General features: G+C 36.8%; 1 protein-coding gene, 1 long non-coding RNA gene and 1 other non-coding gene across 3 annotated transcripts; all 3 read right to left on the reverse strand.

Annotated features, from left to right (window-relative positions):
* Positions 1-1910: 1910 nt before the first annotated feature.
* Positions 1911-4678, reverse strand: LOC110900321. Its single transcript, XR_004876573.1, has 5 exons — positions 4544-4678; positions 3819-3980; positions 3644-3730; positions 2505-3215; positions 1911-2306 (listed from the first exon to the last, which is right to left on the reverse strand). It is a non-coding gene; the product is annotated as an uncharacterized LOC110900321 (transcript).
* Positions 4679-4786: 108 nt separating this feature from the next.
* Positions 4787-8764, reverse strand: LOC118479247 (putative disease resistance RPP13-like protein 1). The gene has a single exon (XM_035981743.1). The coding sequence runs from the start codon at positions 8679-8681 to the stop codon at positions 4794-4796; it is 3888 nt and encodes a 1295-aa protein (XP_035837636.1). The 5' UTR covers positions 8682-8764; the 3' UTR covers positions 4787-4793.
* Positions 8765-9348: 584 nt separating this feature from the next.
* On the reverse strand, positions 9349-11704 carry LOC110900326. The gene is made up of 4 exons (XR_004876574.1): positions 10755-11704; positions 10290-10431; positions 9853-9941; positions 9349-9777 (listed from the first exon to the last, which is right to left on the reverse strand). It is a non-coding gene; the product is annotated as an uncharacterized LOC110900326 (long non-coding RNA).
* Positions 11705-13317: the final 1613 nt, after the last annotated feature.

The raw sequence follows: 13317 nt of genomic DNA on the forward strand, positions 1-13317 counted from the left end.
TTGTGGGTTTTGAGTGTGTTTTATGGTTGAGATTATGATGTTTTATGACTTTTTACACTTTGTAGGGAAAATAAACTTTGTAGCCAATTCCCACCCATCATATTTATATATGTATAAAATTTGCATACCCTTGAACGAGTGACCCACTAACCCGTTTCTTTTTCAGGAAAGTTTATGAGCTTTTATTAATTAATTATATTATTTGTTCATAAAGTAAAAGTTTAGTTTGATGGCTGTGTATAGATTTGTATGTTGCATCATATGTACTATGCATATTGATATTGAAAATGGTCACTTAATCTGTTAATTTGACTATATCTTTGGGATTCATTTGGATCTTTTAGTCTGCTAATGCTCAGTTAGTTGTTAGATTACTTTTTACTATTTATTTTATTAATAAACGCCTTAATAATTTTGTTTCCTAGGTTACATTTCTAATATCGCTAGCTTTTACATGACCACTCATTCTGTGTGTATAGGGATCCGGATGGGGAAAACGGTCAATTCTTCCGCCAACATCCGATCGAAAACAGGGTACTCTGTTTTGGTCACTGGAGCAGCTGGTTTCGTCGGAACCCACATCAGCGCCATCTTGAAACGCCATGATGACTGTGCTGTAGGGTTAGACAATTTTAGCAATTATTACGATCCTACCCTCTGTTGATACATATTAATGGATACGGCTCGCTCGGTTCGAATACGTTACAAGTTGAAGACCGAGACTCGACATCCTCCGTCGTGTCTCGAATCGTTATCTACCGCGTCTGCAAGTATTATATGTTCTGCATGATTGCTGAACATACCTGTCGCTGCTGTGTTTGTACCTGTTAGACCTGCATTTGCAAACATGACGAAACTCCAGGTCCTGCTACTGATGTCGAAACTCCAGGTCCTGCTGCTGATGACGAAACTCCTGGAAGTTTCGTCATCATGGTCTTTCAACATGAGGTTTCGTCGACCTGCTGAATGTTTCGTCGGCTGTTGTGCTTTATGTAATATAATCTTGTAAACACATTTCTTGGTTCTGAATATATTTGAACATCTTAAACGTTGAATCTGTGTGTACTTGTGTCTCGATCTCGGTTTGCTTTCCCGGTTGGATTCCGCACAACCGGGTCTGTTCGTATACAAGGATTAGGCGACTAGATCCTCCACTAGTTGGACCTACACCCTCAAAGGGCTCGTCAAGTCTTGTTGGAAAAAAGTGGGATTTTTATTGTGGAAGGGGACATAAACAACACCGTTTTGCTGAACAAACTCTTTGACGTTGTACATTTCACTCATGTGATGCATTTAGCTATCAAGCTGGTGTTAGATACATCATGTAAAAATAGTCACAAATTTAAATTCAAATTACAGACGATTTCCTGTGAAGTTTGCACACATAAGTTCATGCACCGAATTCACATTCAACTACTTGGCACAAGAAGCTGGGGTTGAAGTGATAATAAATTGAATGAAGACTCGTATTTTTGTTGTATAATGTTGAGGTGTACGAAATTGACAAGTGACAATTACGTATAACATCCTCTCAACAGATTGTCTTTGTTGCTAACACGTGGCATCTCTTCTTCATTAGCGAGACTTCATCGAACCTCACTAGAGGTAACTTGCTTCAGTGGTAAGTTCCTTTAATCTTCATCAGATGGTAACTCGACATCATAGGCTAGTTCCATAATCCTCATTAGTGGTAACTTGCCATTAGAGGCAAAATTCCATTAATTCCAATCAGAGGTATGTAACTTAGACCATGAACGACAAGTGCCATCAGACGCAACTTGTAACCGCTCCAAGGGTTCCTTGAAATTAACGGCCTAAAAAACAACGAATAAATATCTAGTTAAAGAATCCCGCCAATTTTTAAAACAGCGAAATTAATTAAAACTGCTAAAATTGTGGAAAACCTTTACTTCGAAATTGGAGCTCTAGATGTCCAAATTGGGTGCTGACAGTCGCGAAAACCCACCTATAGCATTTGTCCAAGCATGTGGCTTGTTGAGACGTCTATGTGCATTACTCATCTCCCGTATAACTTAACTTCAAATGTAATGGAAGTTATGCCCTGTTTAGCTTGAACCATTTACCAGTCCACTTATGTGTGTCTAGTCGCACCAAATATGAGTAAGCTAGATCATGGATGAACTCTGTATCACCATCAATGTGAAGATTAAGCATGATTCTGTACTTTGTACTTTTGGTTTCATTCACCTTGAAAATGAAACAACTTAACTAAATAGAAGCAAAGATCTTCATCTGCACACACGCAGATTCTTGAGCCAAACAAATTCTTTGTCTCGCTTGTGTTTCTGCATCTAAAACACTAAATCATGTCAAAATCGTAAACAAACAATATACATTTTATGATAAATACTTTTGCTTTGGTCATATGACATAACTTGAAGGTTGACTGTTAAACCGGACCACATAAAATTTTACATATCAAGGGTTTAGTTACATGATCCGAATGAAAAAGAAATGATCGATATGGGTTGTATTTTACTAACCTGCAAAGCTGGAAACAAAGGAGCTTTCTGGATGAATGCAACGATGTGATGAAACCATCAATTTCTGGTTTAAACTTATCAAACTTGAGCCTTACTATTCCAATGGTTGATAAGGTACACTATCCCCTTTCTTCACCTCATAACCAACAGACAACATCACCACCCCGCAAAGCATATAAATCGACATCTGATGGTATTGTTTCCACCTAAACATTTCAGTTTAGTAAACAAGAGCATATGAAAAGATGCCACATTTGTAGCACTTCACTTTTTTTTAATCAACTTTAGAGGATGTAAAGTTACCCAAAGTGTATTTTTAAAAACTAACACCCTTGAAATTGATTTAGTAAAAAATTAGGCTATCATTGAAATAGTACTTCTTTTGTTGAGACGCTAACTATTAATAATTATTAATTTATACCACTGGAACTGCATGATGGTCTTGATAGTTCCGTTGAAATCTGCATGAAGATGCTGCATCATTTTGACTTTGAGGCTTTCTTCACTCACACCGTTTGCTAATTTTACAACATTTGTGAGATTGTTTCTCGTTTTTGTTGTTTCTTTGATTTCTGTTGCAGACTTATTCTGAAGCATGTAACTGAACCAAGTTAACACAGTAGATGTAGTGCCCTTTCCAGCAATTATGATGTATCTTGGATCTGTTTTGTTGATTTGAAGAAACCTTGATAGATTTTCTTCTTTCTTTAACTGCAGTTTTAAAAATTCAAGGGTCAAACAACAATCTTTGACGTTAGTGTCAAAACCCATTGCTTTTAAAACTAAATATAACAAGGATGTTAAAAAACAACTTTTTTCCATTAAAGATGATGTGGAACCTGTTGCATTTCAATCCCAGTTATAAAACTATTCTCAAAACAATGAAGAAGAGTAGTTATCAATTTTGAAATAAAAATAATCCGTTTGACATCAAGAGTCAAACTATAGTTCATATTTTGTGGATGTGACAATTTCAACTCATTTATATATATATAATACAAGGGTTCATGTTGTTATCTCAAATGGATCAAATAGTATTATTGAAAAAGTATACTCAAAATGTGTTATTTATACTTATTTGTGTGTGTGTGTGTGTATAATATGTGTGTGTAACATAATTCTTTTATATTTAGATTGACCTTTTTCACTTGAACCACACATGCTGTGAAAATCAACTTGAAAAGCATCTTTGAATAATGAATCCAACGTGCTATCATGAATAAATCCTGTGTTATATCATGAATACCAATAATCAAAACCAGCTTGTTATATTTTAATGGGATGGTCAAATGTTGTAGAGTAAAAGGAACTTACACTTATGTCATTGATGCTTTGATTGTTATTTGCTGATTTAGTCGTCATATGCCCGAGATTTACACCATTTTCCTGAAGATTACACTGCCAAAGTCTCTCATTCAACTGTGAATGTTCCAACATCACCCAGAATATCCTTTACAATGTCATGGTTAGAGGAACCTGCAAAACATAGTTGTATCATAATGAGAAAAATGCTTGATTTACGTGTTTTACAAAATGCCATATTTTGAATGGAATTCCTAAAAAAAACTGGTTTGGATAACCCGACCTGACACCACACCTTGAATCGGTTTGACCCACACTGATTCCAACCCAACCCAAACCGCCAATTTGTATATCTGTCCCTACTCTTGTTACAAAAACCAACTCGAACCTGTTTGAAAATCCGGTATAATATTAGGAAACTAGGGGTTTAAAAAAGCGAAACAATTTCAACGCGACCCAAACCGATTAGTATATATAGGATCAAATATTTTCCTTCATAACTGGTCTACAACCCAACCGATTTTGACTCAAAACGGTTTTAGCCAAACAACCTAAACTGAGCCGGTTTTGCTAAATAAAAAAGAACAAATGTACACCTCTACTATATTCTATAGATGGGACCAGTTGGGCTAAATAACATTCCTTAAATGTAAACCAGTTGGGCTTCAAACATTAGAACAGTACTGGGCCAGGCCCAAAACTTTAAAAATAAATAATTAGAGGTGTGACGATGTTACCTGAGGGTGTGAGCAGCGGTTCAATGACGTGTCACCGGAAAAATAACTGCCGGCAATGAAGCCATTGGCTGTGATGGGTTTAGAAATCCGATAGGATGTGAAGGTGGTGGTACGATGTCGTTTCTCCTCCGGTGACTACAGAAGAAAGAAGAAGAAGAAAGTAAGGGTTATTTATTTGAAACAACGACTAGCAATTATGTCCATGTAAGAAACAATTGCTATTTAATTAACAACTACCTTTATTAGTCTCTTATATTATCCAGACGTAGGGGATAAGAGAGATGAGGGGCCAGTAGTGGGAGCCTCTTCCTTCACACTTTTCTTTCAATTTTGGGCAATTATACTTTATTATCAAACTCAAAAGTGAAGGTAACAGTGTCTCTGGTAGATCGTTCACCTTTGGACAATTGTCAATGTACAGATGTTGAAGAGATGTGAGATGTTGGAGTCCCGTTGAAAGTGATTCCAGATTATCAAATTCGATTATGTACAGAGATGTAAGAGAAGAAGGGAAAAGGTGGGACAATTGACTAAAGTTCCTCACATCAGATTCACCCCATAACTCTAGTTCAACAAGTGAAGCAGGGAAATTCTGAATGCTCCATTCTGAGATGGGCTTTTTCAACCCCCCTGTTTGAAGGGAACACAAATTGGGAGGCCAAAGCCCACGAGGAAAGGAAGCATCAATCATTGGACAATCTTTGATAGTCATATGTTTTAACATGGTGAGATTGGATAGCTGACGGTCAGGAAATGACTCCAGATGTTTACACTCCCATATCATCCAACTGGTTAGATTTGGCAGCTGCAGGTCACCAATTGCCTTCAGGTTATTGCACCTAATGATAGAAAGATGTGTGAGATTTGGCAGCTGGAGGTCAGGAAATGACTCTATGCTTTCACAACTTTGTATATTCAATGAGGTGAGATTCGATAGCTGATGAAGATCAGAAAATAACCCCATGTTTTGACAATAACTTATTGACAAAGAGGTGAGGTGAGTGGAGTTACTCAATTGATTTACTGATTTTAGATTTCCACAACTACTTATACAAAGTGATTTGAGCTTGTTCCCTCCTTCTTTTGGGAGGTAGACATCTGTAACCGAACAACCAATAATATCCAAACTCTCAATGCTATTTGGACAGCATAAACGCTTTATGCTACTACAAGAATTTACATACAAACTTCTAAGAGATAACAGGGTGCTGCTCCCAAAATTGTCATCCTCCTCTTTCTCTTCTAATCTCTCAAGAAGCTTGCTTGCCTCTGTTTCTGATTCCCATAAGTATTTTATTTCATTACATACCTCGATACTTAATTCTTCAACTTCCTTAAGATACCTCATAACTCCTCTCCACACCTCATATGTAAGCCCTGTTACACAACTTATTGTCAATTTAGTGACTGATGAAGCTACCTGAACCAGACTTCTCAACACACCATCCCCACATCTGTCAATTTCAAGAACCTTGAGTGAAGGCAGTGCTTGAAGTGAGACATCAATCAATTGTGGACAATTCTTTACATAAAGCTCTTTAAGGCGTGTAAACACTGCTGATGAACCCTCATTTTTAGTTGACCACCTCTCCCATCCAGACATATCTTCAAATGTTAGAACTTCAAGTGAACGGAAGGCGTTAACATCATTTCCGGTTAACTCCAGACCTATGATTTTAACCTCATCCATGCCTTGAATCTGCAACCTCTTAAGTGAAGGGAGCAACCCAAATGGGGGTAGAGATGTGCATTTTTTACAACTACGTATTGACACATTAACCAACTCATGAAAAGAGCGATCACCAACCCAATTTGAAAATTGTGTTCCCCCGTATGACACCACTGAAAGTGTTTTCAACGTATCACTATTAGGTTTCAGCTCATTGAGAACTTCCTCTTCAATATCCATTCGTGAGCCATCAAACACATCAACCCATTGCAGCTTTAATCCAGTAATCTTTTTTAGACATAAATTCGCCTCCCGTGCATGCTTTGTGCTTTGCACTTTGTGTAATCCCTCAATGGAAACTTCTCCACGGAGATTTGTTAATCCCTTGAGCTCATTTATTGCAAAACCATCATCTCCTTCAATGATGATCTTGGTGAGAGTCTGTAGGCTTTCCAACTCACCAATCCCAAATGGCAGCTTCTCCAAAAGCGGAGTATCCCTTATATCAAAATGTCGCAACTTTTTAAGCTTTGAGAAGCTTTCAGGCAACTTGGTCAAATTTTCACAACCAAAAACAATCAATGTCTGTAAATTATAAAGATTGCTAACATTCTTCGGTAACTCTTTTATATTAGTTTTAGCTAAATTAAGATACCGCAAGTGCTTCAAACTATCAATGAACTCTGGTACCTCATTTATTTGAAAATGACTCAAAGAAAGAACCCTTAATAATGTTAAGCTAGGAAGTAAGTCAACCAGAATCTTATTAGATAAGAAAAAGTAGTTCCAACTATGATCCACATCAATAGATACCGCTAAAAGTGTTCTCAAGCTTTTGGCACCTTTGAATGCCTCAAACTTATGGTAACCTACATACTTCTCGCGAGAAAATGACATGTGGCGATACTTTGCCAAATGTTCGGTGCCTATCTTCATATGGTTATCAAACCTTAAAAAAAGTTCTCCGGCAACAAGCATGGCCAAGTCATTCATCAGATCATGCATGATAAACAGTGATTCATCATTAGGTGCATGTTGGAAAAATGACCTTGATAACAATATTTCAAAATAGTCATGGCCCAAGCGTTCCAGTGACTTGGTTGCATTTGATGGGCTCAAAAACCCTTCCGCCATCCACAATAATACCAACTCTTCCTTGTCAAACAAATAGTCCTTTGGGAACAAGGAGCAGTATGCAAACAACTGCTTCAAATCTGCAGAAAGATCATGGTAGCTAAGTCTGAGAGCCGGAACAATCTTATCACTATTTTCTAAATTCCATATCTCACTGTTCAACACGCCTTCCCAGTCTTCTACATTTGTTCTCGTCCCCAATAGCCTTCCAATTGCCTTCAAAGCCAAAGGCAAACCAGCACACTTTTTCACAATGCCTTCACCATGTGGTTTAAGTGTTGTGTGTGAATTGAAGTTCTCTACGCCTAAAGCATGTAGAGCTAATAAAGATAGAGCATCTTCATGTGACAAACTCTTAAGAGAATCTAGGTGACCAATACGTAGCTTTTTTAGTAATTCTTCTTTACGAGTTGTCATGATTATCCTACTTCCAGGGGCACATGAACGAAATGGGAGCACTAGCTTTTCCCAATCGTCATCATCTTCATGCCACACATCATCAAGTACTAGTAGAAATCGTTTGTCCTTAGACTTCTCTGTGAGAGCCATTTGAAGCTGATCTAAATCTTTATATTCCTTACTTTCTTTAGTTATAGATTGAAGGATAATATCACTTATCTTGAATACATCAAAATCATCAGAAACACAAACCCATATCTTGGGTTCAAAGTGATCCTTCACTTGTGCATCATTATACAAATGTCGAGCTAGAGTCGTCTTACCAACCCCACCCATACCAACTATGGGTACGATGCTAAAATTTTCCTTAGTTGACCCATCATCCCCTAACAACTTCTTCAGCAATCTCTCTTTCTCAACTTCTCTTCCAATAACACTAGACCCATCTGGCAAAGAGGTTTCGCTTCTTCTACTAGTATTTCTTGGCTTGTCATCAGTCTTAAGCAAACCTAGATCCGTTTTTCGTTTTTCTAGATTTTCTAAGTCTCTGTTAATCCTATCTAACTTGGGAGACAGCCTATGAGTTAGTGAGAAATTTGTGCAGCATGATGGGATGAGCTTTCTTACCTTGCTGGTGGATGCTTCAGGTTCCTGCAGGGTGAGTTCACGATGCATGTCTTCGGTAGCCAAATCGTCGAGTACGTCATCGATATCGTAAGCCAAATGTTGGAGAGCATTCAGCCATTCTTTGACATATTTATGTGTCACCTCCTTCTGGGAAGCATCGTTAAGCAGATCTTGGATCCTGGACAGTGTCTTGTTCAACTCCTTGAGCTCGTTGTGAATTCCCTGAGCGCGAGCAATTCGCTTGAAGGCTTCATCAGACAGCTTCTGGAAAAGGACCTTGAGGAGTTCATTTGCAAGAGTTTCAGCCATGGTTAACAGTGAAATGGGAATGAGGGTAGTTGGTCTGAAGATTGAAGATGAAGAGAGGAGTGTAGATAAGATTAGATATGAGTGGAGTGAGTAGAATGAATGAACGAAGGTAGTCATGGTTTTATAGTCAGTAAAATTAATATGGGTGACAAGAGGAGTTGGGATAAGATATGAGTGGACTGAAAGAACGATTCTGTTCATGGTCTTATTTACAATGGTCTTGGTCAACATTGTTCTCTAGCATATTCCATTTATAAATTTTTGTAACATTTTATGAATTAAATGGCCAGCTTGCCAACGCTCATTTACATTTATCAGTAAAAACTAAGAAGGGTATATTTGTATAACGGAATCGGCATGTTTCTGGTTTAATAATAAACATGTCGTTCTTGTGTTTGATGCTATGATAACACCGGTTATGTCCGGTTGATCTATTTAACCCACAATAAACAATAAGATACAACTTTATATCTTATTGATATACTTATCTTTTCCAACTAATAATAAGGTTAAATTTCATTGCAATAATAAGATACAACTTTATATCTTGTTAGGGACTATTTGCAACCTTTAAAAATATTTAGATGCAATGGCATAAACCGGTGAACTTTTGGTCAAGCAAGTGTAAATTTATCAGAATAAAATAAAATATATATTTTCAGTATACACAACTTGTCCAAATTGGTTTAATCTAAAATTTCATGTTCTTACTTTGATAGTTTATTTAAAACATCATAAATAAAACAATATATTAAATGAATAAGATTAGACCAACAACCCACTACACCACCCAACATGTAATAAAGCTTAAAGACTAAAGACCAGCGACCACCCCTCACCGTCTCCGATAAATCCCTCCCCGCGGGCGTCAGCGATATCCGGTCGCTACCTCACTGTCTCTCGCTCCGTTACCGCCCACGTTAAACACCACCCACCACCATCTATTTCCACCATTGGAACAAAACCACCCTTTAAGAGATCAAGCCCACAACCACCATGTCACGTCCCGTAGGACCAGCTATAATGGCTAAGAGGTGTATTCTCCCAGTTATCTGGTAGTTGCACAGGGGTAAACGGGTCAACAAATGGCGATGACCTACAAAATCAATCGATAGAATTCTCATCACTCTGTGTGATTATGAAACGTGCTTATGATTTTTTATTTGCTCACCAGAAATAAGGGCGTTGGAAAAGCAAATGAGCCCCGAGATAAAGACGTCCCCTGGCTGGTGGTCCTCCCCGCCCACCCCAGGGTCGGCTCTGCTCTTAACAGTAATTTAAATATTTAAGTTATATAAAATATTTAAAGAAAAAAGGATAAGAAAAAGTGTTTGTGAATCAACACAGGATATCAAAAGATTGCTTGTTTAACCACCAATCCGAAATATTTTGTTACCCATTTACCTATTAACCCATGACCCGTTTTCTATTCCGTGACCCATTTAAACAAAATCGGTAACCGACTTGACCCGTACATATGACCGGTAACATCAAAATCAAACCCAACACCCACTGATGTTATGGGTTGTGTACGGGTCAAGTCGGTTACTAAATCTAAGTCCTCCACTTATGGGTGGTCAAATGTTGTTGACTTAAAAAAAAACTTACACTTAAGACTTTGATTGTTATTAAAATGCTGATTCAATGAACTCATGCGACCGTTTACTCCATTTTCCTGAATATTACACTACTAAAATCTTTATAAATACTGCTGTTGAAGATCCGTTAGCATGCCATTGGTTTAAGTTCCCTGCAAGTTTAGTAGTAACATATAAGATATTCGGTTGGCCCACTAGTGCTTTAAAGAAGATCACAATTTACAATAATAAAATTTATATACCACTAATCTAATTTTCTAGATGAAGCAAATAAGATGTCTGCAGTAAAACTAGAGTATGAGTCTACGTTACACCAAATTAACAGTTTTCCTTTATAGAAAAATCTTATGCTTTGGCCCATTCGACTCTTAAGGAAATGGAAGATAACCCGAATGACCAGTTTACGTTGAAATTGCCCCCTCTAATTATACAGGAAAAGAAGTAAAAACACACACATGAAAGTATAAAACCAAACCTTCAGAAGCCTCTTTATGAGCAACGTTGGCATTCAATTAGCCCTGCTGCAGTTTCTATTCCAGTAACACCTGTGCGTTTCGATTGTCCTCATCATCATATCATGGTAGCTTAGCCTAAGTGTTGGAACAATTTCATTTGCATTTTCTAGATCCCATATCTCACTATTCAACAGGTCATCCCAATCTTCTCTATCTGTTTTCGTTCTCAATAGCCTTCCGATTGCCTTTATAGCCAAAGGCAAACCACCACATTTGAACTAGTTACTACATACATGAACACATACGTATATGTGAAGAGAAGACCATGAAGCCGCAATTTGAATTACAAATTTATGTAAAAAAAGAAACAGGCATTCTGCTCATAAGTTAGTTTGAATCCAAAGTAACCAGTAACAACAGTTGATGAACAAAACACAGAGTGACAATTAAGTAAGTTAGGTTAAGCAAACTTACATTGAATCCATGAAAATCATGAACACGAAACCTTAAAATTGTCGGTTCCCATGTAACCAATGTCCAACTTCCGGCAAACCCATAAACCCAATTCAATCAAAATCAAGATTCAAACAGATAATTGCAATTAGAATTCATAAAATTGAAGTACTAATCAGCAAATCAAACCCATCAATCATCAATTGAGCTTCCATTTAAACAGTGCAAACAGAGTATCATAATAATCAGGGCACAAAAAATAGTAAATTACTAATCGAAATTCCAATCATCAACAAACCCATAAACCCAATTGTATCTAAATCAGAAATCAAGCACATAAACGCAATTGGAATTCATAAAATTGAGGTGATACTTACAGGATGCTTTCTCGTGTACTCTCTAAACCCTAACTTCATCCCCTCATTCTCATCACAGACCTCTCAATTCTCCACCTATTCAAAACCCTACCTCTTTAGTTTCAATCAACACCTGCTATTTCTTCACCAATTACTGAAACCGACACCCATGAGAGAGAGGAGGAGATTTCATGAAAAGATGAAGAAGATTTTGTGTAATTTAGGGCCACTGGTAATAACACAAATGCCCTTAGTTATCAAGTTAAAAAGACGAATATGCCCCTTTCCATAAACGGTCAACAATGCAACCAAGGAAACTTAGATGGCATGGTATGAAAAAAAAAATTTAGGGGCTCAACCTGCAATTTCATGTAAACCACATAGACGTAAGTTGTACTTCCAAGAGAAATTGGTTTTGACTTTTGTTGACTCAAACCTAAACTAGTTTGGAAAAAAAAAACATGAAAATAAACTAAGGGATAACAGCGGCATAGTGGCCGAAAGTGAACTCCATTCGTCTCCAAAGGGGAAGAAGATTTAAGTGGTTTGAGTCACATAGGCCATTGCTGATTAAGTTGGGCCGAGTCCGGCTTCTTAAACAAGTCATTTGAGCCCAGCTTAATATTACTAGGGTTAAGGAAGTGGAAAAAAGAAAACTCGTTAACTAGAGCATGTTTGTAATTCGAAACCGGACCGATATTGAAACTGGTTCTGAATCGACCCAAACATATGGGTTGTAATCGGTGTGGGAACATATACTTCGAATGGTAAAACCCGAACCAAACTAGTTAAAACCCGATTTTGAAACGGCTTTTTATTCCGCCAAAAAAGCCAGTTCAAAACAAAGCTGGTTTTGACACTTGTTGACTCAAACCATTAACAAGTTTATTTTATTGAAATGATAACTTTAAATTGGGAAATAAAAACAAGAAAACAATTTAACTAAATTAGTTAGGTTTTATGGTGAGAAAAAAAAATCATGTAATAAAAAATTAATAATTAGATCTAATATCCATACAAATCAATTGCTTGTTTCAGTATAACAATCATTAATTATTCAAACTTAATCATATTTATTAATTATTTTATATTGGAAATTAACCTATGCAGTCCCTAAAGTCCAAATCCCTCGTGGCCATCCTTTTTTTCTTTATCTTTTAATAGGTGGGCTTCAAGCCCATTAGCAAAGAAACCATTACTAGATTTGGACCCAATGAAGAATATCTAAACAAAACGATAGCCTTGCTCGACCCATCAGTTAAAAATGAAAATTCTTTATTTCTTTTCATATAATTGAGAAGCTGTTGTAATAAAACTGATTTATTGTAATATTTCTCTAAGTTTTTACAAGAATCTCAGCAATATTTAACGATCAAATATGAGAGTTTGCAATTGAATTTTCTAAATATGGAACGCTACAACAAAACAAAGGGCAAATATAAAACATGGTACCTAAAAAGTGCATTTCCTAATGATAGAAACCAAACACTTTCTATCATTAATAAGATTAAAAGTTAGTTTTAGCAAAATATAAGTAAACCTTATCATCCATTTTAAGGTTAGATAGTTACTTATTTGCTATATACTTATTTAACAATTCGCGTTAGTTTTTTTATTCCACAATCTAACTCGTCAATTTTGTTAATGTGGCATTCCATATCATCAACCACTTGGTAAGTGCGCATTAACAATCTACATCACCAACCATGCCGACATTTTTCACTTTACATTTTTGTCACGTCTAGGTGAAATGAAAAAAATAAAATAATCAAAG

Source organism: Helianthus annuus, chromosome 13 (assembly GCF_002127325.2).
Source record: "Helianthus annuus cultivar XRQ/B chromosome 13, HanXRQr2.0-SUNRISE, whole genome shotgun sequence".
Lineage (NCBI taxonomy): Eukaryota > Viridiplantae > Streptophyta > Magnoliopsida > Asterales > Asteraceae > Helianthus > Helianthus annuus.